This window comes from Lampetra fluviatilis, chromosome 18 (assembly GCF_964198595.1).
Source record: "Lampetra fluviatilis chromosome 18, kcLamFluv1.1, whole genome shotgun sequence".
Taxonomy (NCBI): Eukaryota; Metazoa; Chordata; class Hyperoartia; order Petromyzontiformes; family Petromyzontidae; genus Lampetra; species Lampetra fluviatilis.
This window is the reverse complement of record NC_136292.1, coordinates 12081862-12108096: the sequence shown is the minus strand read 5'-3', so window position 1 is coordinate 12108096 and position 26235 is coordinate 12081862. Positions and strand designations below refer to the sequence as shown.

The 26235-nt window shown below is 48.6% G+C and overlaps 1 protein-coding gene across 14 annotated transcripts in view; it reads left to right on the top strand.

The window, feature by feature from the left end:
* Window positions 1-26235, top strand: part of HECTD1 (HECT domain E3 ubiquitin protein ligase 1) — an 86868-nt gene that overhangs the window by 15340 nt on the left and 45293 nt on the right. For 6 of the 14 annotated variants that reach the window (XM_078864635.1, XM_078864630.1, XM_078864626.1 and 3 more), the window contains exons 4-20: window positions 7592-7819; window positions 9198-9485; window positions 9689-9959; window positions 10482-10558; window positions 10900-10998; window positions 11251-11365; window positions 11968-12142; window positions 13364-13502; window positions 14427-14597; window positions 14815-14892; window positions 17035-17260; window positions 17938-18036; window positions 18122-18385; window positions 19479-19555; window positions 23717-23851; window positions 24867-25013; window positions 26060-26154. In XM_078864635.1, coding sequence (XP_078720761.1) covers window positions 7592-7819; window positions 9198-9485; window positions 9689-9959; window positions 10482-10558; window positions 10900-10998; window positions 11251-11365; window positions 11968-12142; window positions 13364-13502; window positions 14427-14597; window positions 14815-14892; window positions 17035-17260; window positions 17938-18036; window positions 18122-18385; window positions 19479-19555; window positions 23717-23851; window positions 24867-25013; window positions 26060-26154 — 2684 coding nt within the window. The remainder of the gene's footprint in view (window positions 1-7591; window positions 7820-9197; window positions 9486-9688; window positions 9960-10481; window positions 10559-10899; window positions 10999-11250; window positions 11366-11967; window positions 12143-13363; window positions 13503-14426; window positions 14598-14814; window positions 14893-17034; window positions 17261-17937; window positions 18037-18121; window positions 18386-19478; window positions 19556-23716; window positions 23852-24866; window positions 25014-26059; window positions 26155-26235) is intronic. The other 8 variants (XM_078864634.1, XM_078864631.1, XM_078864623.1 and 5 more) reach the window with 7 other exon arrangements.

Here is a 26235-nt window from a genome sequence, read left to right as displayed (position 1 = left end):
TTTATTTTCATTCATTTTGATGTTTTACCTACGTGACTTTACTGAAAAAACCTAAGAAGATGATTCCTTGCAGTCACGAAAGCTTCAAATCTAGAATCTAATGAAGTTAGCACAAGATACCACAATTTTCATAACAGAGTCCCACTTCAGTGATTTACTACACAGCGCTTGTTGGTGGATGAGGCAGTGTATGGCTATTGGATGAAAATGGTTATGTTTGTCCATCTCTTGGTTAATGCGAGCAATTACTCCTTTCTTAGACCCCACCATGCTAGGAGCACCATCAGTTGTCACACTGGCTAGTTTAGCCCAGTTCAGCTCCAAACCATTCATAGTTTGGCAAACCTTTTCATAGATATCCTCTCCTGTAGTTGTCCCTTTGATGTTTTGCAGTGCAGCAAGCTCTTCTGTGACTTCAAAATAGTCATTCGTCCCACGAATAAAAATTAGAAGTTGTGCAGAATCACGAACATCATTGCTTTTGTCGAGTGCCAAGGAAAAATAGTAAAGTTTTTTTGTGGAGTTTTGCAAATGCTGATGCAAATTGTCTCCCATTTCTTCAATTCTCCGTGTAATTGTAGGTCCTGAAAGACTCACTGTACTAAATCAATCGGCCTTCTCTGGACACATCTCTTTGGCAACAGAAAGAAGGCATTCTTTAACAAATTCTCCCTCCACGAATGGTCTGCCAGTGCACGCTATTAGCTTGGCAACTTGAAAACTTGCTCGCAGTGATGGAATATTTAGCTGCTTCTGCTTCACAAAAGTATTTTGCTGAGTTAATGTATTTTTCAGTTTTAATATTTTATCTTTTCTCACTTCTCCGACCAAACAATCATATTTATCTTTATGTTGAGTTTCATAGTGTCGACGTAAATTGTATTCTTTGAACACAGACACTATATTCTGGCATATCAGACACACAGCTCTTTCCTTGTACTGCATGAAAAAGTAATCATAAGTCCACTGTTCTTTGAATATCTTACACTCAGAGTCAATTTTTCTCTTTCTTGACATCATTGTTTCCTAGGGAGTCAAAATTGCTATTAGTAAAATACCAATATATATACAGCGCTACAAAAACAATATACCAGCAATAACTTTGCCCACACAGAGACATACAGACTGCACTGCCCATCAATGCAGTCTGATTGGGGGAACTCCGCTTTTATCCCAGGCTCACACTGGTGCGGGTGCCATTAAAAAGTTAATTACACCTGCAGTTTTGTTCACAGCGCAGCCGGCCCCTCCCACATGCCCTGGCTTCCTCTGAGTCCTAGGAGGTGGAGTAGTAGTCCGGCTGCGCTGTTCGGTTCCTCCCACCACCTGAAGCTTGATTGCGGCCGGACTACAATTCCCATGATCCAGCGCTTCAGCCGGCCAGCCAATCGGCGGCGGCCGCCCCCTCTCCCTCTTCCACCAATGACCGTCCTTCTCATGTAGAAATTAAATAACAGACAGGCTGCGGCGGCAAAAACACCCGGCGGGCCGGATAAATGTCCTCGGCGGGCCGCATGTGGCCCGCGGGCCGTAGTTTGAGGACCCCTGATTTACGTCGATCACAATTATCTACTCCCAGAAGGAGGCAATGATGCACTTCCAGAAGGCTGTGTGACTGATGCGTTGTGTAAGAAATACTTTTTATTGTTCTACATGGAGAGAGATGGATAAGGGAGGGAGACGTATTGGCTGCTTATTGGTGTTATTTATATTCCCCATCATCACCGAAATTATTATTTTGAGTTATGGCATCACAGTGTGCTCTAACCGTGCTCTGTGATATCACAGTGCAAGGTTGCGTTATATGTATGTGGAACTTCTTTCGCACCATATGTTTTCAACCGTGCTAATCGGAGGTGCGGGGAAAGGACAACAAGCTAACACAAAAAGCAGTTCTCAAGAAATTAGTTTTCAATCTACATTTCAAAGTGCATAGCTCCAGTGGCTTCATAATATCGTTAAGGAAGAACGTTCCATACGTCCGCAGAAGCGCATCTGAGCGCGTGCGATGTGGTGACCGTCTTTGTTCGATGGTTAGCCAAAAGCCGCTGCGAGGATGACTGGAGTTCGCGTGATGGTTTATGCTCCTTGACGAGTGCATCAAGGTATTGTGGTTGATTTGTGGCAAGCACTTTGTGTGTAATGAGTGCTTGTGTGTAGCACATTGGACTTTAACGGGTGTTCACTCGCGGGCTACAGAGATCAATGTGTGTGCGTGCGCGTGTGTGGTGGGAGCCGTAGTGCAGCAGTTAGTGCACCGCGCTACAAAACCAACAACCCGAGTTCGATTCCCGCTCACGGCCAACATCGGTGACGAATATCTGAACGGGTCCTGGGCCCTCCCTGAGGTCGACTCGGCCTCTAATTAGTACCCGGTGTGGTGTGCAAACATCGCTACTGGGGAGACAAACGAGGCCCGGGCATGGTGCTGACTGCCCACCCACCCCCTCGTCGTGCTTTCCTGGCCTTCATAGGTGCTCTCGAACAGCACTTGCCCAACAGTCTGTTAAGGCTATATGGGGGATCTTTGTTTTTGGTCTGTCCTGTGCCCTCCTGGCCTTGGCACAAGCGGCCTGTGGTGACGTCACCGTTACTCGGTGGCGAATGGTGGCTGCTGTTATCGTTGCGGTAATCCATTTTGTGAGCTGGTATCGTCAGCAGGCAGTGCATGAAATCATATTTTTGTACTGTACATCTATGTTCTCACGCCTGAAGTGTGGTCCAATAACCTCCACAACCTGCATGGTGGTGGGGAGATGGAATGTCCTCATCCAGCAGTGGATTGACAAAGGGCTGGATGCGTACCGTACGCTTACTTCATCACGGTGATAACTGTACTTTCGTGTGTAGCTGAACGTCTCTTGCTTGTGAAACTTAAAGGGCGGGGGCATGTCCCGACGTGCTGTCTCACCGACTATATTAAAATTGCCAGCCTCTTCCATGCATAGTCACGAGACGACGGCATGCCTGGCACACGCGCCGCCTGTGACGTGAAGGCTGTCGGGTTATTAAAATCGAGCTCGTTTGTTTACCGTTAAAGTTCGGTGATTGCGCAACAGCGGGAGGCGGATTGGGAGGCGTAGCGACCTGAGTTTATTTCCGAGCATGGCTAACCGGGCGATTTCCAAACCAGTCCTGGGCACAACCAACCCCCCCCTTCCCCCCTACACACTTTTACCAACCCACACTTGTGACCAGCTTTGAGCAGTATGGTCAACCATCCCTGCTGGCATGGGGGATGCCCTCATCCAGCAGTGGTTTGATAAAGGCCTCTGCATTTTAATGACAATGTCAGTAACATCATAACGTCTTGCGCGGAAGTAGCGCACGCGTGATTTGACAAAGCAAAATGCCCAATGAGCACTGGCGCAGTGCTCACGACACCACGAATGGCCCCTCATTGTTGGACATTTCCACTCAAACTTGGCTTTTTGAGTCAGTCCGTGGTTAAACTGGGTTCTCAAATGTAGCGAGCTGATGACCTCAGCCTCGTCTCCGGTGACTTCACCAACAACAAAACATCCCCCGAGCACTAGGATTGGATTCGTCACTTAAATTCCATTTGGTCCTTTGGTTATGTGCAATCACCACGGTTGGCTTTATTGCCCCAGTTTTATTGTTAACGAAAACGCCTTGATTCTGCGCACAACGTGACCCTCGACTCGTTTGATAAATGGGGAATCATTTTCTAGTTGCGATGAACCTCGTGGCACTCTGTGTTCGTGTTACATTCTTGAACTCTGTTCAGAGTTCTTCTCTACTCTCCGTGTGTGTTTGGGGGGTGGGTGGGGAGGGGGAGAGGCAACGCTCAGATTCAACAAAGAGCCTGGAATTATTCCTGCCCCTGTTGGCAAGGGTCCAGTATCTCAGTTGGACCAACAACATTGATTTTTCACATCGACTTGTACAGGCCCACGGAGGTATGTTGATGATGGGTGGGGCAGGCGAGTCCTCCCCCCCTCCCTCAAAGTGATTTCCTGCTCAAATGAGCATTTAAACTAAACAATAAAATTGTTGTATTTTACCATGTAAGGGCCTACTGAGCTATGTAGCTCTTTTTCAGAAGTGACCTGGCAATTACGAATGATAGCTCAACCAAGTGGCCTTATCGTGCGGAAATTGATAGCAGTAGCCAAATACTCGAGATGCATGTTGATTCGAAATGTGGAGGGAAAGAAAACCGGAGGGCCCGGAGAAAATATCCACGCTACCTTGGGGAGAACAGGCGTCAGGGTCGGGATCGAGCCTACGAACTCCTGTATACCAGGCGAGGTAGTTAACATCTCACCACCGCAGGGCCCCACCCCAGCACTGGATGTGAACTATCAGCAACTAGGCATATGCCGAGTGCCCGACTTCCTCCGTGGCGTACGAGGAATCATCGCTGGTCCTGGGTCGCATCTTAGCTAAGTAATACATCCTTTTTTTGTTTTGTCTTCATTGTCTCATTTGCATTCTCTCTCATTGGTCCCATCTCATTCCACTCTGTGCCCCCCGTTGTTGTATAAGTAGCCCAGCATTGAAGTGGCTAACACGGCCAGCTTGGTTTTACGGGATTCATTTTTAGATTATTTTGGGTTAGAGTGTGCAAATATAATAAAAAAACATTTTATTGAATGCTCCACCGCCTGACATAGGCAATCAAATTAAGTTGTCACGTGGGCAAATATGCCAGGTGATTTGGTTTTTCAAATCAACTAAATGTTTCTACATCATGGGACCTCCTTTGCCAGCACCAACATGATTTTTCTGGCAACAAAACAGGTGTTAAGATGTTAAAACACCAAACTGAAACCTTTTACAAGGTATCATGTCTGCATCAACCACAATGCTTGTGGTCAGAATGCAAACAAAAAACATCCTGTGATAATATATGCATTGTCCTTGAAACTGATTGGTCCACACCAGAGATGGGTTTTTTTTTACTCGTCTCAAACGGTGTTAGACCAGAGGACGCCAAAAGGCGTACAGCCCAAAGACAATGCACTATCAGAGTAATGAGAGCTCGGGGTGAGCATCTCCATCATGGGACCTCCTTTGCCAGTACCAAAATATGATAATAGGTTTTTTCCCTTTCTCGCTAGAAAAAAGGGGGAAAAATGGGAAAAAACCTAATGCAGACATGATTCCTTGTAAAAGGTTTCAGTTAGGTGTTTTAACATCTTAACACATGTTTTGTTGCCAGAAAAAAGGGGAAAAACCTATTATCAACTACATGTTTGATTGGCGCAATCGGGTGGTAGAGGGTTATAGTAAACTAAATTGGCACAATACCTTCAAAGAATCAGGATATTTATTGAGACTGGAGGAATCCGATGAGCTATGAACCTCTTTTTTTCACAGTACTACACGATGGATTCACCCAAGATAATTAAAAAAAAAATATTGGTTGTGAAAGCCTACCAATAAAGTTGTTATCATGCACAATGGAGGATGGTGCGGACTGGTGGCCCACATAATAAAACAACATCAATGCAGATAATGGGAAACACTTGTTGACTACCCACTAAAGCCTCCCTTGAGTCTCAAAGGCCTGTTTTGTAAATTAAGCCTTTCTCGTACCGAGACGTCTGCAAGTTGCAGGGCGCGTCCTGCTCACCGCTGAATGTCTGAAAGCGCAAGTGCTGCTGTTTTTAAAGACATTGTACTGTCCTCACCGCAGAGAACCGTCGCGACACGATCGTACTCGATGATAGCTGGTGCCAAACTGTGTCACACACACTCCCGAATGGCCTTTTACTTCCGATTCTGTTGCAATGACGTATACATACGTAATCGGAACGGAATCGTAAGAAAAATTGATGGGAGAGGGTTAACCAGGCTCGGCCCAACGTGGCTTGCAGGATCCGGCGAGATCAGGTGCATTCAGGATTTTTTTCGGGGGATTAGCACAGCCAAATAATGCGTGTGATCTATACATATAAAAGGGAAATTTGTGAATATGTGTCTGTTCAAAATGTTTAGCGTACTTCCCGACATGCTACAAACTTGAAATTTGCCATATAGGTACTTTCCAGACTGTACACCATGCAAAAATTATAAAAATACACTTTTGTATATTTTTTTGGGGGGGGCGCAATAATACATAATACATATATTTTGCACGGCAAGTGAGCTGTGACGTCACATCTGTCATGTGACCCATGTGCGGAAGTGTAACGGAGTGTGTCTGCTGATTGCGGGTAAAGTGAAATACAAATGTGTTGCAGGTCTAAGGCGTTCTTCGCGCAGCATTGGTTTATTATTTGAGTCGTTTACTGCTGTACGCACCCTGAAAGTTGTGTGTGTCTGCAGCAAGCGCGTGTATGTGTACCTATGGACGCGCGTGTTTGTGTGTGGGGGAGCGGTAGTGTAGTGGTTAGCGCTACGCTGCGCTACGAACCCGGCGACCCGAGTTTGATTCCCGCTCATGGCCACCACCGGTGACGATTATTTGAACCGGTCCTGGGCCTCCCCTACGTCGACTCAACCTCAAACGAGTAACTGCTGTGGTGTGTGAACATCGCCACTGGGTAGACAAAGGCGGCCGGGCGTGGTGAATCCAAGTCCCGGGCGAAGCCAGGTAGTAAAGCTAGTTAATAAATAAAAAGATTTTTATAAGCGCGATTCAAGATGTGCATTGTGATCATAATGCAGCTCGCAGCATGCATAGGAGCACGTTCGATAATAAGTTTGAAGAACTCGTGTATTGCACGACGCAAAGTTAACTTGGGAGCGGTCCTGCTCGGGAACTATGCCTTGTGCAGTCGCTCGACAAAGTCTCAGTTTACGAGCAGAGCACTTGGAGCCTGTCTGACGCAGCAAGTTGGTTCTCTTTATGAGCAATACAGGAATTCTCCGCTCGAAATAGCGCCATTACGCGTTGTTTGGCATATACGTTGCTGACTAACTTGGGGAAACACATTTCCTCACGTGTAACGTTTCGCACTTGCGTTCTTTTAATAAATTGCGCAATTTTTGTGCGCGCCGAGTTGTGCGTTTTCCCAGTTGGAGCTTTAGTAGGATGGTTTGACTTTGATGGCCATGTGATTGTTCATCAGGTGGTCATTGTCTTTCCCTCAAGGAGGTGGACCCTCCAGAAAGACTCGGTGCGGCTCTATTGGATAACAAAGAAAAGAAAATAATGAATTAACAAGTCGCTAACTTACTATTTTTGCTTTGCCAGGTAAGGCCCACTGAGCTGTGTAGTTTTCTCAGACCTGGATATCACAATTGATAGGTCAACGAAGTGTCTTCACGTGTGGAAATGTATAGCAGCCAGATACACAATAATACACGTGATGTTGATTATAAATGCGGAGGGGAAAAACTGGCGGACCTGGAGAAAAATCAACGTGACCATGGGGAGAGAGAGAGAAACACGCAAACTCCAAATATACAGCAGCATGTGTCAGGGTCGGGATCGAGCCCACGACCTCCTGTATACCAGGCGAGGTAGTTAACATCTCGCCTACCGTGGCGAAATGGGCCCTCGGCAAGGAAGAGCTTCCCCCCCCCCACCCCTTTATGCGTAAAACGATGAACCAAGCTTGCGACTTCATCAGCGCGTCTCCCCTGCTGCTGCTCCCCCACCCCACCCCCCCCCTTCTAGGTGCTGGAACTGATTTGCACTCGAGAGTCGGGGGCCGTGTTCGAGGCCGGCGGGCTGAGCTGCGTCCTCCAGTTCATCCGCGACTCGGGCCACCTGGTGCACAAGGACACGCTGCACTCGGCCATGGCGGTGGTGTCGCGCCTGTGCAGCAAGATGGAGCCGCACGACGCGTCGCTCGAGTCCTGCGTCGAAGCCCTCTCCGTCATGCTCAAGCATGAGGACCCGCAGGTGCGGTGGCGGCCGTCTCGCTCGCTCTCTCGCTCGCTCGCTTGCCCTCTCGCTCGCTCGCCCTCTCTCACGGCGAGGGATGCAACGCAAACGCGTCCGGGCCGGCGGTGGCTCCGGGGGTTGTGGATCCCCGCTCAAATGTTTGCGAAACTCCCTTCCCTCATTTTTGTGTTTTAGTTTGTTATCCTTCCCCCGCACCTCCGATTAGCGCGGTTGGATACGTACGGTGTGAAAGAAGGTCAACACACATACATTCTCGTGCGTGTGAAGGTGGTGCCATACCCTGTGTAAATGTGGACTTGACCTGTTCCGTCTGTATGGGATTGTGTTTACCCCTCGCACGTGTGTGTTTTCTACGGGTGCTCTGGTTTCCTCCCACCTACAAACTCTCACTCATTGGATGATAACACCTGTAATATGGTTCCTCCTCGCGCCTTTCTCTACGAGAGCGAGCGAATACTTAACCAACACTTTAAACTTTGGTTGTAGCCGGAGTGAAATGTGCAGGAGAACGTGTCTATTCGCGCTCCTACCAGGAGGCCCCTTTGTGAGTAGTAAGAATGGTTGCACCTGTTTGTGAATAGTGGGTCACGAATCTGCTGACTTTCATTCCCGGCCACGGCTTATATCAGTGGGAGAGCAATGTCTCAACCGGTCCTGGGTCTATGATTCACCTGCCTTGTGAGTCAATATAATGTCAGGATTCAGGGTCGTGATTACATTTGAAAATCTGCTAGAGGCCATGTTATTTTTATTGTATAATGTGGCCTCAAGTGGCTGGAATGGTTACTTTAACCAGTAGTTCTCAATCTTTTTTGGTGACTGTACCCCTTATTAAATTGTGTTTCAACCGAGTACCCCCCTTGCCTTACCCAACATGGTTCTGAGAAATTAATGTGTGAAGAATGAACATCAATATTTTAACTAGTTGTCCATTTTGTGAGGTATCCTAACTAGCGAGTAACCGTAAGCGGATAAAAACAATAAACGGATGCTCTGCTTGCGTAACGTAATGTGTCGCTCGCTGGTTACTCTTGAAAACCAGTTTGTTTGCAATCAATGAATTTAGAAAGGTCTTTTATATCGTTCTATCGTTTACCATATGGATGCAAATGTTATCGTAGTTATTTTATATTGGCAGGGGGGGCTACGTGGCGATGGGACATTGCCACGTAGCCCCCCCTGGGCGTTTGCATACCGCCCCCGGTTGAGAACCACTGACGGTTAACCCGATTTCAGCACACAAATAGAAATGCAGCTCGATGTTGTATTTTTTGTACATTGCGTGCCGCAGTCTCTCTGCGCGCACCGCGTTTTGTTTCATGCTCGTGATGTCGCTCGCCATTGAAATTGTGTCGCGCCGCTGAACGCCGGCAAGGTGTCCGACGGGGCTTTGCGCTGCTTCGCGTCTCTGGCCGACCGCTTCACTCGCCGCGGCGTCGACCCGGCGCCGCTGGCCAAGCACGGCCTCTCCCTGGAGCTGCTCGCCCGCCTCGCCTCCGCGGGGGCGTGCGGCACGGCGGGCACGTCCGGCACCCCCAAGGCCGCCCGCGGCCCCCCGTCGTCGGCCATCGCCACCGCGCCGGACTCGAAGATGGTCAGCCAGGTGTCGACCATCGTGAGCCTCCTGTCCACCCTGTGCCGCGGCTCCCCCATCGTCACCAGGGTGAGCGCGCCAGCCAATCGGTGCCGTTGCCACGCGTGGGCAGAGCGCCCCGTTTTCTGCCACGCTGCGCACAATGCAATTGCACGTAAAGGAGCAGTCGGATGCGATTTATGCTCTTCTATCGTGGCTGCTGTGTCCCCCCGTGAGCTGCGCAAGGTGAACTCGGCGCGCCCGCGCTTGCGTCGTTGCGCTTGTTGTCTCAGGACCTGCTGCGCTCGGTGCTGCCGGATGCCATCGAGAGCGCGGTGCAGGGCGACGAACGCTGCTCGCTAGACACGATGCGCCTCGTCGACCTGCTGCTCGTGCTGCTCTTTGAGGGCCGCAAGGCGCTGCCCAAGTCCACGTCGAGCCTCAGCAGCCGCATCCCCGGCCTGCGCCGGCTCGATAGCTCCGGGGAGCGCTCCCACCGGCAGCTCATCGACTGCATCCGCAGCAAGGACACCGACGCGCTCATCGATGCCATCGACACGGGCGGTGAGCCGGGCGCCGTCGTGGTCGTAGCTGCGGGTGTTTCCTGAGCATTGGGCTGCACCATTTGGTGGCTGTAGCTGCCTTTCCGCCATAACATGGGTCAAGAGAGTTGGATAGTGCTTTTAGACGTTGTGTTAATGTGGAGTGCACCATGAACACCATCTGATAAGGAAGCTGTGTTGAGAGTTTTAAAATTGCGCTAAATATGTATTTTATAATCTCTGTGTATACTTTATAATCTCTGTGTATACTTTTTATTGTTTTGTGCAACTTACATTTTTATATCTTTACTTGTGAAGCGTTCTGTTAAAATGTAATTGTTAAGGGCGCTGTGCTAAGTGTAGATTGCTTGATTTACTTATGGACAGTTCATTTTCCCCAACCTTCAGACTCGTGCCATTACGGGCATCTCCCAGGCTCAAGAAACTTTTAGCTCCGAGACGTTTTGTTACATCGTGGATTGCGATGTAAATGCAAGCGTTATTATCATCATTATTAATACAACTCGGTTGTCTTTCCTCGCAGCGTTTGAAGTCAATTTCATGGATGATGTCGGACAGACGTTGCTGAACTGGGCCTCTGCGTTTGGCACTCAAGAGATGGTATGTAACAAAGCAAAAAGCCACGATAAATTACCTTAATCTGACGTAAAATTTTGCCACCGTTCTACAACATCTGGACGCTTACGACAACGTTCTTGATGACTTTTTTGTTGCCCGAGTCGTCACGGGCTGTGGCTCGGGAAATTAAGGGTTGGGATTGTAGAGGCATACCGGGTTTGTTTCGTGTGAATGATTAATCTGTGGTCGTAATGGCTCGGCGATGTGCAGCAGCTCTCTCCCAAAACAGCAGCGACGCATTCGCAGAGCTATCACGAGGGCAGAGGTCGGATTCGCTGAGACGCGTTTTGTGTGTGACCCCTGCACCCGTTCCTCCCTGCTAGGTGGAGTTTCTGTGCGAACGAGGGGCTGATGTGAATAGAGGTCAGAGGTCGTCGTCCCTACACTACGCAGCCTGTTTCGGTCGCCCACAAGTGGCAAAGGTTAGCATTGTTATTTTGCTTTAAATGTACTCCTTTAAAACAGCATACAAAGATCCTCTTTTGCCACTGTAAAAGGTGTAACACATCAATGCAATGTGTGTGTCTGTGTCTTTGTATGAGCCATACGCCACGTGAATAGCCTGCGAAAGTTTACCGATGTTGTGTGCGCGACTACTTTGACCACACTGCTGTCACTCCTGTCGTCGCTGTGCCGCGGTAGTTAACCCATCCGGCTTGTGCCTCTGCACACAGACCCTGCTGAGACATGGAGCCAACCCAGACCTGCGTGACGAGGACGGGAAGACGCCTCTGGACAAGGCCAGGGAGAGGGGACACAGCGAGGTGGTCTCCATACTGCAGTCTCCCGGTGCGTGCGTCTGCCGGCCGTGTGACACAAGCTGACAAGCCGGGCCATTGGAGGGGGGAGGAAGCCTGCTTGTGTATTTTTTAGGAGATTGTAAAGGCTGTTGTTTCCTTATATCCGGGGGTGCAGTGGCGTTGCAGTGGGTAATGCACAGTCCCCTGAACATTCGGCACTCGAATGTCAGCCGATTTATACATACGTGTTTGCGTTATGAGACAGTTTTATTTGGAGTTTTTTAACCGAGGTTGAAAACCTTTATGCCTAAGCTTTAATATGTGATTCCATGTGAGATAAACTTCAACGTAAAGTGGTGCTGCTATTTAGGGACTTTGCCTTTCGAAAACCGGCCAAACCGATCAAAGTGTTTTCCAAAACTTGGAGACACAAACCATGAAAGTAAAGGAGGACCATTTTTAAATGAGCCCGACGCGTTTCGCCCTGCGAGCGACCCGGCAGGCCCTCCCGCCTGCTAACTCAACGTTTCTGCAGGAAAGCGCACGCTGCGTTTTGGGATCCGCACGCATGCACGCACTCACATGCGCGCCCTATTGCCCAACCTGCAAAGTGAACCTTTTTTTTCCGCTTGCGCGCCTTCGTCCCATCAGGTGAGTGGATGTGCCCCGTGAATAAAGACGACGAGAAGAGGAAGAAGGACTGCGGCCACAAAGAGGAGGAACTCAACGAGCCCAAAGGCGACCCAGAGATGGCGCCAGTCTACTTGAAACGCTTGCTGCCCATCTTCGCCCAGACCTTCCAGCAAACCATGATGCCCTCTGTGAGGTAGCGCGCCCGTTTCACGTGCTCGGCCGCTGCCGCTCAGTTGGGGTTTGGGTTCCTGTTTGCTTGAACCCAGCGGGGAGGGAGGGTGATTGCGTGAACGCTCCCTCTCACTGCTCTTGACGAGCCACGTGGTTACGCAAATTTTTTTCCCTGCGAGCCCTGAGAGCCACTGGTGGACATTCTACGTTTATATGGCAGGTGCCGGTCTCAATGCAGGCGGAAGGAACCACTGTTGACCTGCCAAAAAATGTGTTCAGTCTGTTCTTCTGTAACGCGTGTTGTTTTCATAACGCGAATTGGATGTAACGCGATGAATGTATTAGGGAATACATATTTTTCTAACGCGGATGCAAATTGGATGCCACGCGATCGAGCGAATGGAACGACGTCACGTGAGTAGGACTAAGCGGTCGTACGGCTGCCCCCCAGCGTAGCATTGCACAAGGCGGGATGCTTCGAGATGCTTCCCGCGCGCCTCAGCTTTTGTTCAGCCTCCTTACGCATCTCGCGTATTATCACAGACTGTGCTTTACCCCTAAATGAAATGTTATTTATTCTCACGCAATTTTTCCATAAGTCGGTTTTCTTCAGGAACACAACTAATGCCGCATTGTAGGAGAACAGACTGTCCTCAACCCCAGACAGATGATAGGCCAAGTCGGCGCTTAACTTGAGTTTTTCCAGCTGTGAATCACGCGCTCTAAACATAGCTCAGTCCGGCCTTGTACGGGCATCTCTCGAATATATACGAAACAGATACGTTTCTGGAAAGTTGTCCGTAAAGTGAAATTCCGTTTATGGAACTTTCATTGTATGATTGGAGACCTTAATCAAATGACACTTGCTAATGCAGCGGGAATCCAGTACAGCGTGAAATGCGCACGAGGACAAATGACAAACCATTTGTTGTTCGATTTTTTTAGAGATTAAAAATTACGTGTATGCAAATTTAACATAACGTATACATATAAAATCCAGTCCCGAATGTATATGTTATGTCGTAGCGAAATTCCGTATGTTGTGTTTCCGTATAACGAGGTATAATTGACCGTAACAACGTTTGTGACGATCTGTTATTATTTTGAGCGTCCTGTTAGCTTAACTGATTTTGCGATTTTGCAAGGTGGCGTCGTGACTTGTGAGTGGATTTCTCAATTATCAGTAAATGACGTCAGCTCCGAATCACCCCCCCCCGTCCCCCCGCTCTCTCTCTCTCAACAGGAAAGCAAGCCTTGCACTTATCAGAAAAATGGTGCACTATTGCCCTGAAGCACTTTTAAAGGAAGTTTGCGGATCAGATTTGGGCCATAATCTGCCAATCATTCTAGCAGAGGTCACCTCGGCCGTGTTGGATCACGAGGTAAGGAGTCTTGACTGTGGAACCGCAGTGAGATGGTTGCGTGGCTCAAAGGGCACCCCCCCCCCCCCTCCCAGTGCTCTACCCTGGTCCCCTTTTTACCTCCATAAAGATCATCTGAATGCACGCAGGGCCCCTTGCAAAATGAACACTCATGTTGAACTTGAACTTCTTCCATATATAGCCAACCATGCTAATTGGAGGCGCATAATCACAGGTTTGAAATACTAATGGCAACAGTTGAGCGCTTTCATTGAACACGTGATAGTTCTGACTGGCGAGGGTATTGCGTTCAACGGCATTGTCATGTTAACTTCCCCCCCTCCCCCCCCAAACATCGAGTTGACTAAAGTGGGCGCAGAGCCCATGGGGGTTGGGGGAGGCGGTGGGCGGGGAAGGGGGACGGAGTGGGCAGTGAGACGGCTCAATTCCAAATCCAAGACAATGTTTATTGATTCACTGCAGCCGTTTGTGCCAAGGCAACGGAGTGGTCGCCACTAAGCTCGCGACCAAGGGGAAGCGCTCGCCGTGCTGCATTGGCTTCCGGTTGCCAAACGAATTAATTATAGGGTCACACTCGTTACACACAAAGCGCTTGCCACCAACGAACCACAATGCCTCGCTGATCTCGCCGAGGGAAGATGAAGTGGGAAGGGAGGGAGGGAACAAAGAAAACCCCTGAAATCAAATACCCTGCGTGCAGCTAATGGGTGTTTATGCTTTCATTCCACCATTCCCGAGTTTTGTTTCCACTAAACCACCGAGGGTGCTACACGCAACCCCCTCTTTTTCAATCCCCGTCTCCCGGCACCCCCCCTAATCTCTGTCGTTGCGCGTCTCGTTGCGGATGCGGTCTGCCTCCCCGCCCGCCCCTCCCCCCGTCACCTAAACCCCCCCCCCCCCCACCCGACTGCGACGTTCCGGCAGGATGACGACGACGGTCACCTGCTGGCGCTGCAGATGATCGACGACCTCGTGGAGAAGGGAGGGGACCTGTTTGTGGATCAGCTGGCCAGGCTGGGCGTCATCAGCAAGGTGTCCAGCCTGGGCGGAACGGCCTCCGACGACGAGAACGAAGACGACGCGCAGGTGGACAAGGTGACGGACGGATGGACTGTGATGCCTTTGATGAATGGGGGGGGGGGGGCGCGAAAGCTCTTGTCTATTCGTACAAATACTGGGGTGACTCCTTTTGTGAATAGAAAGGGCATGATGATGATGATGATTATTTGAAAAAAAAAAGGCAGTCTCAGAGTGAGAATCTTGATTTAGACTGCAGGAGGTATCCGATAAGCTGTGACGCTCTTTTTCACAGATGTCCAGTAGGGGCGGATCGGCAAGTCACAACAGCAAACAAATCAAAAACACGATAGGAGTGCAAAGTAGAGCAAAGGTAAGCAAGTCACGAAAAAATAAATGTATAAATATAAATAAAGTACATAGTACAAATTGTATATAAATTACTGTCCATTTTTTAAGTACTAAATGCAAGCTTGGGCAAGGCAGCAAAACAACTAAAACAGTCCCAGACCACACCAGGCCAACACAGTCCCCCAATAAAATACATGCAATAGCGGAGCCAGGATTAGCCAGGATTTTCAGGGAGGGAGGGCAACCCCTCCATCAATGAAAAATGCTAGGAGTTGTTAGTAAGTAAGGAGTTGTTAGTAAGTAAGGACTTGTCCCTTGCTTTTTATTCGACACGTGTGCGGCGATGGCGCAGCCATCGATCGAGGGTCGAATTCGAACCGCGTTGTGTGATCGGCATCGCGCTCTTTGGAGGTGTTGATGCCTTCAGGGAAGTCGTGTTCTGTATACGCAACTGCGCACAATTCTGTGAGTCACTTATAACTGCTTTGCCGTTACTTATTGCCAATTATGGACTCAGACTATTGTCCTATCATCTCATAGAGTCCCTGGCACCTAATAATATGCTACACAATGGCAGTGGGGGTCGCAAGATGCCGATTTATTACTAATAAACCCCAATGATCTGATCGAAATTAAGGATTTCGATTGGATCATTGGGGGGGCACGAGCCACCCCACCCCCCCCCCCCCCCCCCCACTGGCTCTGTTAGTGAATACATGGGTAAGCTTAAAAGTTACAAATCGCATTTTGCAAATGTGCTTGGACCCAGCACTAATCTTCTGCTTCAGGATATTTTTTCAAGGAAGATTTATGATGTTAAGAGACGAAACAAGGTTGTTCCAAAACATTGGTGCTGCAACGACAAAGGCTTTGTCACCTATTCCAATTCTTCTTCAAGGGATAGAGGCAGTGACCCCTCTTCATAGCTCTCGAATAGAGAGGCGAGAGAGACAGAGTGGAGAATAAGAGTTGTAGAATTCACTTTACAATATGGGTTCCCGATAAGAATTAAAGTTTTTTCAATGGCTGATGTAGATGCAGAGCAACAACTACAATTTCGCATTCAGGTGGTCAAGCCAGATAACCGCGTCAGGATCAACGGAGTGTATCGGCTGTGATGTCTCCTTCGTAGTTGGAGGATCCTTCTCCCAGGGCCTCTCTGGTGCGTTGTTGTTTGGCCCTGAAGTGTGCCGTTGGCATGGCTTGTGATGTTGTTCTGGAGACTGGAAGATTGATGTTCGATGCTCGGTCGCCGCATTGATGGCATTATTTGTGATTTCTCATTTACCCGAGTGGGCCGTGTGAAGGCTGCCATCTGCCGCTCAATTTTTTTCTAGTATCTTCTGATGACCAGTTTTAAATGGACATGTGAATATTTACCTAACAGGAGCTAAAGAGTAACAGACAAACCCTTCTAATACAAGCAGACTTGTGATGGCTATTCCCGTCTCTCACGTGAAGGAGGTGCAATCTACAAATGTAGAGCCCCATTGTCAATACTCTGCTGGATGAGGATCTCTCCACGCCGTGTTGGTCAATGGGGGTTGTTTGGCCATGCTTCACCACCCCGGTCAGTGAGGTTGTTGAAGAGCAGGGCTCATGACTGCTATCGCTCGCCACTGATGTTAGCCGTGGCCGACAATCTCCTAACTACCCTTTCAGCCCAAAATACATTGTATTTTGGGGCTGTCTGATCCCAATAATAACCACGGTGGCGAAAGTGACACTATAGTGGGGATATGTTAACAACGTGGCCTGGTATAAAGGAGGTCGTGGGTTCAATCCTGACCCTGGTGCCTGCTGTATATTTGGAGTTGGCATGCTCTCCCCTTGGTCAAGTGGATTTTTCTCTAGGTCCTCCGGTTTTTCCCCCCCACATTTAGAATCAACATACATTTCAAGTATTTGACTGCTCTCCATTTCCACATGATAAGCCACTTAGTTGAGCTATTATTTGTGGCCAGGTTACTTATGAAAAAGAGCTGTGTACAGCTCAGTGGGCCCTTACCTGGCAAAATAAAAAATAGTTCAGTTGAATCGTTTTAACCAGGCACAATAATAACCCTGCTTTGCTCGCGAGGTGAGAGGAGCTATGGCGCGCAATTCTATTTGACCCGGTGGTCTGATGGTGACCGGCGTGTCGCGTCGCGTCTTCCCGTGCCAGCAGGAGAGCCCTCTGCACGAAGACGCCAAGGAGCTGGTGCAGGGGAAGCCGTTCCACTGGCGCGATTGGTCGGTGGTGCGCGGCCGCGACTGCCTCTACATCTGGAGCGACGCAGCCGCCCTGGAGCTCTCCAATGGCTCCAACGGATGGTTCCGCTTCATCCTGGACGGGAAGCTCGCCACCATGTACTCCAGCGGCAACCCGGAAGGTGGATCCGACAGTTCAGGTAAAACAAAACTACAATTATGTTTTAATTACCCGGTAAGGGCCCACAGAGCTACCCAAAGCTCTTTTTCAGAGGCGACCTGGCCACAGATGATAGCTCAGCGAAGTGGGCTCATCATGCGGAAATGTATTGCAGCAAAATACTCTTAAACGCATGTTCATTCTAAATGTGGAGGGAAAAACCGGAGGACACGGAGAAAAATGTACGCGGCCACGGGGAGAGACGTGCAAACTCCAAATATACAGCAGGCGTCAGGGTTGGGATACGAACTCACAAACTCCTGTATACCCGGCGAGGTAGTTAGCATCTCACCACCGTGCCGTTGCGACGGGTGATTGAGGTGGAAGCCGACCCAATGTTGTGTTCGCATTTCCCCCATGATAAAATAACTCTTCTTGTTTTCCCCAATTTTATTTAAAAAATTCCATGGGTGTCAAAGTTGTGAGACGCATAGGTTTAGAAATCTGGCAAGAGCAGTGCATCACGCCGTGTTAGGAAATGGCCGACGGAAGGTCACTGAGCTGTCAAATGAAACATTTTAAATTTTCAGAGCTGAAATTGAGTCCAAATCAATCGCAAAAACCAAATTTAATACGATGGCATTTCTTCTGCGGTCACTGGTGACTGGGCTGAGACCATCAAACTCCGTTACACTTCAGAACCCGGTTTATTCACAGGCGGCTGCATGGAATCGAACCCGGGATTTCAACGGTGCCGGCTCAGTGCTCTGACCCCCGAGCCACGCAACAGCCTCTTGTTGCAGCTTCCTTCAAAAGGTCACGCCACGCGAATGCTTTTGATGACCGTGCCGCGTGGCCCCGTCAGTAACTCACAAACCCACACCCTGATCTTGCGTTTCAGAGAGCCGCAGTGAGTTTCTGGAGAAACTGCAGCGAGCCCGTGGCCAGGTGAAGGCCGGCACCCCGAGCCAACCCGTCCTGTCCGTGCCCGGCCCGAGCAAGCTGGTCGTGGGTAACTGGACCCTGACCTGTCTCAAGGAGGGGGAGATCGCAATACACAACTGCGACGGGCAGCAGGCCACCATCCTGAAGGAGGACCTGCCGGGCTTCGTGTTCGAGTCGAACCGCGGCACGAAGCATTCCTTCACAGCCGAGACATCCCTAGGTGGGGCCTTTAAACCGTGGCGGTTTTATTTTGCGTCCGCTTACGATTGCGTAGCGAGAGGTGATGTCGTTCGTCAGTTTCAAGGGAGCTGATTGGCTGCTTATTGCTACATCCGCTATGACCGTCCCATGAATGCCCCCGGAGGATAACTTCACGCACTTTCATTGAAAATACAAAACTGCTAAATCTTTACCATGAAACTTGCCCCACCTGGCTTACCAACACAATGACAAGATTGACAACAGAATACAGTTCGGAGAGGCGAGCAACCTCACATTGCCACCGTGTAGCAGAAGTGATACAGAAGCGAGGGTGCTTGGGTTGTCGGCGTACGCTTAGCGTGCATTCGCGTCCACGTGCGGTTGCGCTTTGTCATGCACACATTTATGTGCACAGTCGCCTCCCCCAACCCTAAACAGAGAGGTTCCCTTGATGGACTCCCAGGCTTGTCTTTTTTTTGTTCCAAATATGGTGGACTAATTATTCTCATTTGAAATTCTCCGTTCTCTGTTTCGGCCCGGGCGTGAACCTGCAGCAATAGCAATACCCGCCATTCGCCACTGAGTGATGGTGACGTCACCACGATGCCTGTGCCTCATTCAATGCTGTGTCGTTCATTAACCTTCCAGATGTGGGGGGTGGCAGTGTGTTGTTACAGCACTTGACGCACTATCGGACAGGGTGAGTGAGTTCAAATCCCGGCTGGGAATTGACTCTCTACTTATTCCCCTAACTTGGTCGATAAAACAGAAGCACTTAAAAAAAAAAACGCCCAATGCGTGTCCCTACTGGATTAAGGCAGCGAGTCCAACTCTGGACGTACGGACCCGTCGTGCCGAATTTGAACTCTTGAATAATGAAAAGTCAAATCGCAGCTGTCCTACTACTGGACTAGCCGCTCCCTCACCCCACCATGGGAACGTCCACCTCTGGCTCATGGTGCTATTGGAGACCCGTGCCAGCCCCCCCCCCCCCGCTGCTCTTTTTTGAGCAGGGAGTGACCCCTTCGACCGGACTCGACCTTGACGAGTGTAAATATACTACAAGGGGCTTTTTTAATGCTCCTTTCTTTTATAAAATGTTCTCACTTTAGGAAGTGAATTTATTGCAGGGTGGACGGGGAAACGAAGCAAAAAGCTGCGTTCCAAACTGGAGAAGACAAAGCAGAAGGTGGGTGGGTGGTGGTGGTGCACCTCGTGACCTGCACGGGGCCAATGGAGCAGCGAGCGACCTTGGGAAAACCTCATCAGGGCGGGAGAGAACCTTCCCCCTTGCTGAGAGCTGAATCGGACTTTCAAATCAATACCCCTTGGCGTGCCACCTTGCAGTAGCGAAAGTGGCCAAGCGCGGCACTAAATTGAATAAACGGTGTTATTGGCAGTTCGAAAATATTCCCCTTATTGTACCTGATTAGAGCTGCCAACTTGCTCGCCCGTGACGGATATAAATATCCATAATATTTTACTCTCCAACGCACCGGTGTGCTGTACTCGTAATGAATTGGCATGTTGTGTTAATGTGACAAATCTTACTAATTTGCTGTGTCGAGTGGTGGCAGGTTTAACGACACATTTATACTTACGTGATCTAACACAAAAAAAGCTGTATTATGGATAATATTGGTCACGAAAGCCTACGTGTTAAATGGATATAAATATCGTTTGTGGGGCCCCATTGAAGTGGTTCACGGCCTAGTGCGGCAATGGGCCTGTGTGAGATGATGTCACTCATAGGGGGGAAAGGGGGGAGGCATATTTTCCAACCGCTGTTCGACGTTGTCCTCTTGACGTCTCCGCGTTGTTTCACGACCGGACGCGGATGGGTGTTTTGAGAAGGGAGACACTTGGAGTTTATTTTTTTCCCATTAACATGTGTGCGTTGCGTTGGCCTTTTGTTAAGCTTACCCAGGCGACCTGCAGGTCTGTTAACGTTGGTCATTTTTACAATTAATACTCGCGGGAAGTACCCGGTGTTGCACGGGTGAAAAAGACACACACACATCGACTTACACACACACAGACATCGACCCACACACACATAGATCTACACGCGCACACATATGGACTCAAACCCACACATCGACTCACACACACACATCGACTTACACAGCAATCCCCGATGATGCCACGGCTAGAGCAATTTTCTACCTATGGCGAACCTTATCGAGGAGCAGGTTGAGAACAAAGGTCTTCTCAGTACCGCCAGGAAAAAAATGACTTTTTTTAGTCTTAATGTCTTCCAAGATTTTCGTGTAGGCTTCTCTTTGTGCATCCATCAGCTTTGGTTCATTTTTCTCAATACATTTAAGAAGCTCTAAACCATCATAGGATATTTCACGTACGATCTCTTGAGCAAGGGCATGCAGGTTGTCCCTGTAGGGTGTTGGTAGTCCCATAGACGTGAGGTCTTTTCCACCAATGGAGTGCAGTTTGTCCTCAAGGAGGATGAGGGCCTGTTTGAAGATGGCATCAGAAAAGTTTATGTCGAGGTTTTGATTTTCTCGTTGAGCTCTGTGGAGGATGTCCTCACTCATGCCCTTTTGGGTTAGATGGGCTGCAAACTTGAAGATGCTGATCATCCTCAAGAATTCCACGAAGATTGCAAGCTTCCCTGTATGTTTGACAGACAACTCCTTCCACTGTTTTGAGGTCTTGGAAAGATTTAGGCCGTTTGACAACATGTAGAAGCATTAGGAGAAAGTAGCACTCCTGATTGTTGGGATGAACTGTGTCGACTCTTCGTAAGGCATCAGAATCACCGTGAGCAGCACGTCGCTTCCATTTTTATTAGCACTCCATGTAAAGTAGGAGGGAACTTCATGGCAGGTTGGCAGCAAATGGGTCACTTTGGCACAAAACAAAGAACGCCATCCGGGTGGTATCTTGTGGAGCCAGGGCCTGTTGTTAGGCATTTCCTTCGGTGAAGTAGATGCGTTGACCGTTTTCGAGGTGAACTGCCAAATGGATGACTGTGGGGGAACGCTCATAGATAGGGAAGCCAAGAATTCTCCAAATGGCCTCATTGTTGCTGATGTATCTTCCTTGGACAGCATGTTTAACCTCATCCACACTTTGCCGCTCTGTTTTGTAAGGCAAGGACAGCCATGTCAGAGCCTTTGTTGATGTATTAGCAAACATATTTGATGGCTTTCACAGAATTGCAGAATTCCACATTAAAGTGGGCCTCGAAGATCTTGCACAGAAGAGGGTCAGTAGGGAACGATCCACCGGTTGTCAACCTTCATTTGAGAGTTAGTGGCAGGTCTGATCGTTGTTTAAAATCCACCATGCTCAGTATTTCTGCGATGATTTAAAGGATAGCCATCATGGCTCGACTGACTGTCTTTCAAGAAGTTTTGTGGATACTTCTTGATACACCTGCGGTCTTGCATAGATGGCGAATTTAGATTGAACTGCCCACATGGGCCATGGACCATTTGCTCGCACACCACATCAACAAGGGCAGGGTCTTGATGGGGGTCAGGTAGCTCAGCACTGATAAATGTGACGACATTTTTGACACTCAGTGGTGTGCAAGTTACTGCTTGTCTTTCCAAAGACGCCGCTTTCATTAGTCGTAATGAGCATCATGAGGTAATCAACTTTGAGTTTAAAGACCCTTGCTAAGATGGCATGTGTTTCTGGTGGCTTTTGGTTTGGACAAAGCTCAACCTGGATCTCCTTCCATTTTGGATTGCATGTGATGTACGTCATGGCATCCTGAATCTTCTCATGCATGTATCTTGGTGCAGCTGTGAAGGATGAAGTAAAAAAAAACGAATCTGCCCACATTCTGAGCGTTTGCATCTCCGTCGGCATTGATAGCGTCTCAGAGATGAGCGTACAGTTCAACACGCAGGCGTTTTTGAATCAGTTTAATGTAAGGAAGGCACTCACTCTAAATGTTGGCATACTCATCGACAATATACTGGGTGAAGGAGGTTGGCGCACCGTAATACGTGGTTTTCGCCTCTGTCCATGATCATGAAGGAATAGTTTAGAGGAGACCAGTTTTGTGAGGATGTCTTTGTCCTGTAGCTTTGATACATATAATTTGAGGAATCTGGACGTGGTACCCATCTTGGCCTTGCCACAGTATAATGGAGTATTGTAGGGCATCATATGCTCTGTTTGTCAGGAAATCGTTTGATGGTGTTGTCTTGATATCGAAGCACAATGTCTCTCTTACCATGCTCCTCACCAATCATAAGAACAGCAAGCTCAACAAAAGTTGGGGCATGGTACCTGGCTATTTTTTTTTAACGTTAACCCCACCGTTTGATAGCCATATTCCTCGCAAGCGCGCGCACACACAGACAAAAAATGACATTTATAGGTAAGAGAAACGATAAAGCACCTATAAAATTGGTAAATCTTATTTGGATTGAGTTTGGTGAAGTGGTAAGCGCTGAGTTTATTTCCCGGTCATGGCTAACATCAATGGTGGGTGAATATCCGGACTGTCCTCCACTGTAAACAAACCCACCACTGATCAGCGTGGTGTAGTATGGTGAAATGACTGACGGTGTGGGGAGGCCGACATCCAACATTAGATTTTCAAAGGGCTTTAATTTACAATTATTGCTGAGGCTCATGTCGTTATATATTTTTCCTTTTTAAGGCCACACATTTACACGGTGTTGAGTTACTTTTCAAAACATCCATGCATTGAAGGTCAACGCATTTGCAAATCAAAGTGTTCTCCCTGCTCAATCAGTGCTCAACCCTGTTGGTGAAAATTCCACCGCTTAACTCGGGAGCAGGGAGAGCGAGAGAGGTGCGGTAATACCCCCCGGTTTACGTCGGGGATGTGATCCTGAAAGGTCCGACGTCGAATATCAAAACGACATCAATCAAAGCGATTTACAGGGTAGCAGGTAGAGGCGAATGAAGGCTGAGAGGCCACGGTTCCGAGAGAGGATGGATGACGATGCTGTCAGCGACGTGAGTGTGGGTTGAGGTGATGCAAATCGGGTAGCAGTGTCAATAAAGTCACGGCGTATTTGCCAAACGACGTGAAAGGGAGAGACGTCAATCTGGGTATTACTGTACCCGCCAAAATCTTTCTGACAGTTTCCCCATCATTTACAGAAAGCGTTCCGAGTCGGTTTCGAAGCGACGCTGCCCAGTGATCGTCATTTATAACGCTCAAGGGATTGAAGAGCTGCGTACGGTGGCAACCGATCGGCACGGTTGTGCGAAAAAAGTTTATAAACGTCATTTATAACGCTCAAGGGATTGAAGAGCTGCGTACGGTGGCAACCGATCGGCACGGTTGTGCGAAAAAAGTTTATAAACGTACGTGCACGCACGCGCGTGCGTGTGGTTACAGGTGCAGATCATGGCGAAGGAGCTCTATGAGAACCACTTCAAGGCGGTGGAGAGCATGCCCCGGGGCACCGTGCTGGCGCTGCGCAACATCGCCACGCGGCTAGAGTCGTCGTGGGAGCTGCACTCCAACAGCAGGGTGAGGGAGTCTTCGATTTCGGCAGGAAGGGGTTCGATGAGCTTGTTGGGGCTCGCTGATTTCATGGGCATCCGGCGACGGTTACAGATATTGCATGGTCCGGATTTTTTGTGACAATCACGACCACCAAGCGTCGTGATACAAACGGCGAGTGTCAGTTCCGTGCTTTACATGTTATAGGAATAGCCGGGTGCTCACTCGGCAATCACGCTGCAGAATATGAGCTCCTGTTGTTATCTTCCTTACACTTATTTACCTAGGAACAGCCTCACTGACTCTTACAGGAGGGTCCTGCCAAGGTTTTTGCAACAGTAGGGGGGAGTGATGATTGCTGCTATTTCAGTTGAGTAATTTTGAGGTACGTAGTTGAAATTTGGCCAATTCTGAGGGCGTTGGTAATTGGAGTAATGTCTGTTGGATGTTCTAGAAGGGAGTAATAGCTGAAAGTTGATACAAACATTCTCTATTCTAGGCATCTCACCAGAAAAATCGTAAAACCAACATGAGGGTGAAAATGTTTAGAACCTTCGATTACAATATATCCCTACAATAGGTCACATTGGTGTGTTTTAAAAGGTGTTGAATCCTGTTGTGACTCCAGATTTTGAATATGAAATTTACATTCTGTCACTGCACACTTGAAGTAACCTGATCGTGTTTTAAAATTACAAACGGGGTTGCCAAGTTGAAAAAAAAAATCCCATCTCGTTCCCAATTATTGCGGCTAATATGCTCGGAGTGGTGGTTAAATGTCGATTGCAAGCCAGTTCAGTGTGGTAGGCTTCGTGGCTTCATGGCCGTCGTGGGCCGTGTGAAATTAAGTCACCGGCTGGCTCCGGCGCACAGGCCACATGTTCCCATAACCTTGGCCTAACACTGTTTTCATCATCTGTAACTCGTGCGTTCTTATATGGATCAATGCTCATAGCACGAGGCTCGATTTCAAGTTGAGTGACTGCATGGTCACGCGCCGAATAAAAGCGGTGTTTTGTTTTGGTTCTTTTCTTTTTTCCAGGGTCATGAAGCCGACAACAACTGGGTGGAGTTGATGAAGGCCTCGCTGGAAGACTTAACTTTGCTGCTGAAAGATGAAAACACTATCAGTCCATACGAAATGAGCAGCAGCGGCCTTATACAAGCGCTTCTTACTGTGTTAAACAACGTACGTGATTTAATATTGACCCATATTAAGTGATCTCTATGGGTACATTTGTTGGCATATTGCACCGTTTACCTTTGGTTCGATTCCTGTGGGATCACGGTTCATGCCAGAACCAGTTTTGACATCTAGAGTTTGCCTGCAAAATGATGGGTTAGGGCTGAGGGTTATGTCTAGATTGTGTGGCTAATTGAGATGTGTAAAACAAAAAGCCTTACATTTGTATGTGATGGTACAAATATGGGAAGGAGGCGAATCGTCTGTTGATTTATTCTGTTGGTGCTCACGTCCCCCACAATGACGCTCATGGCTCGTCTGTGTGATGCATCGGGTGTAAATGCGTTTTACCCAGCGAGACAAACGCATGTACGGGCGTTGACGCGGCCCAGCAGTGGGCGCCGTTCGCCGCTTGTTGCGGAGATTCCCGGTTCGAATTCAACGGCCGGTCCTGATTGTAATGGTGCCACGTTGGCCAGGAGATGTTAACTACCTCGCCTGGTATACAGGAGGTCGTGGGTTCGATCCCAACCCTGACGCCTGCTGTTATATTTGAAGTTTGCGTGTCTTTCTCCCCGTGGTCGCGTGGATTTTTCTCTGGGACCTCCGGTTTTTCCCTGCACATTTAGAATCGACATGCGTTTAGAGTATTTGGCTGCTTTCAATTTCCACGTGATAAGCCACTTTGTTGAGCTTTTATTTGTGACCAGGTCGCTTCTGAAAAAAGAGCTACATAGCTCAGTGTTTGGGTTTTTCGTGCCAATCTCCTTTAGAGTCAAACATATTTTCCTTATTGTCAACGTAATCACACAACAACATTAGCCCTGAAGGTGGAATTCGCTATTTCAAATGTTTACCGCGTCTCAGGCCGATGCGCACATCTCCTTCATACACGGAAAATTTAAGGTCAGTCACAGTAGTTGACTGTGGCCACACAGCCACACTATGGACCATGTCATAAACCACTGTGGCCTGCACTTCTTTCGGGAGTGCCAAACGTCTGCTGCTGCTGACGGTGCCTTGTTGGTCGTGTGTCGCGCATGCCTCCGTAGAATGTGAATAAGGAGCATCGCCACAGCTGCAAGCAGATCATTGAGAGGATAAACATCTTCAAGGCCGCCTTCAAGAGGAACGACGATGACGAAAGGTGCCTGTGATTGTTTTGTTATTTCGTCGTCCCCGGGTGTAAAGTGAGCAGCTTGCGATTGGACGTTTCACATCCTATTTG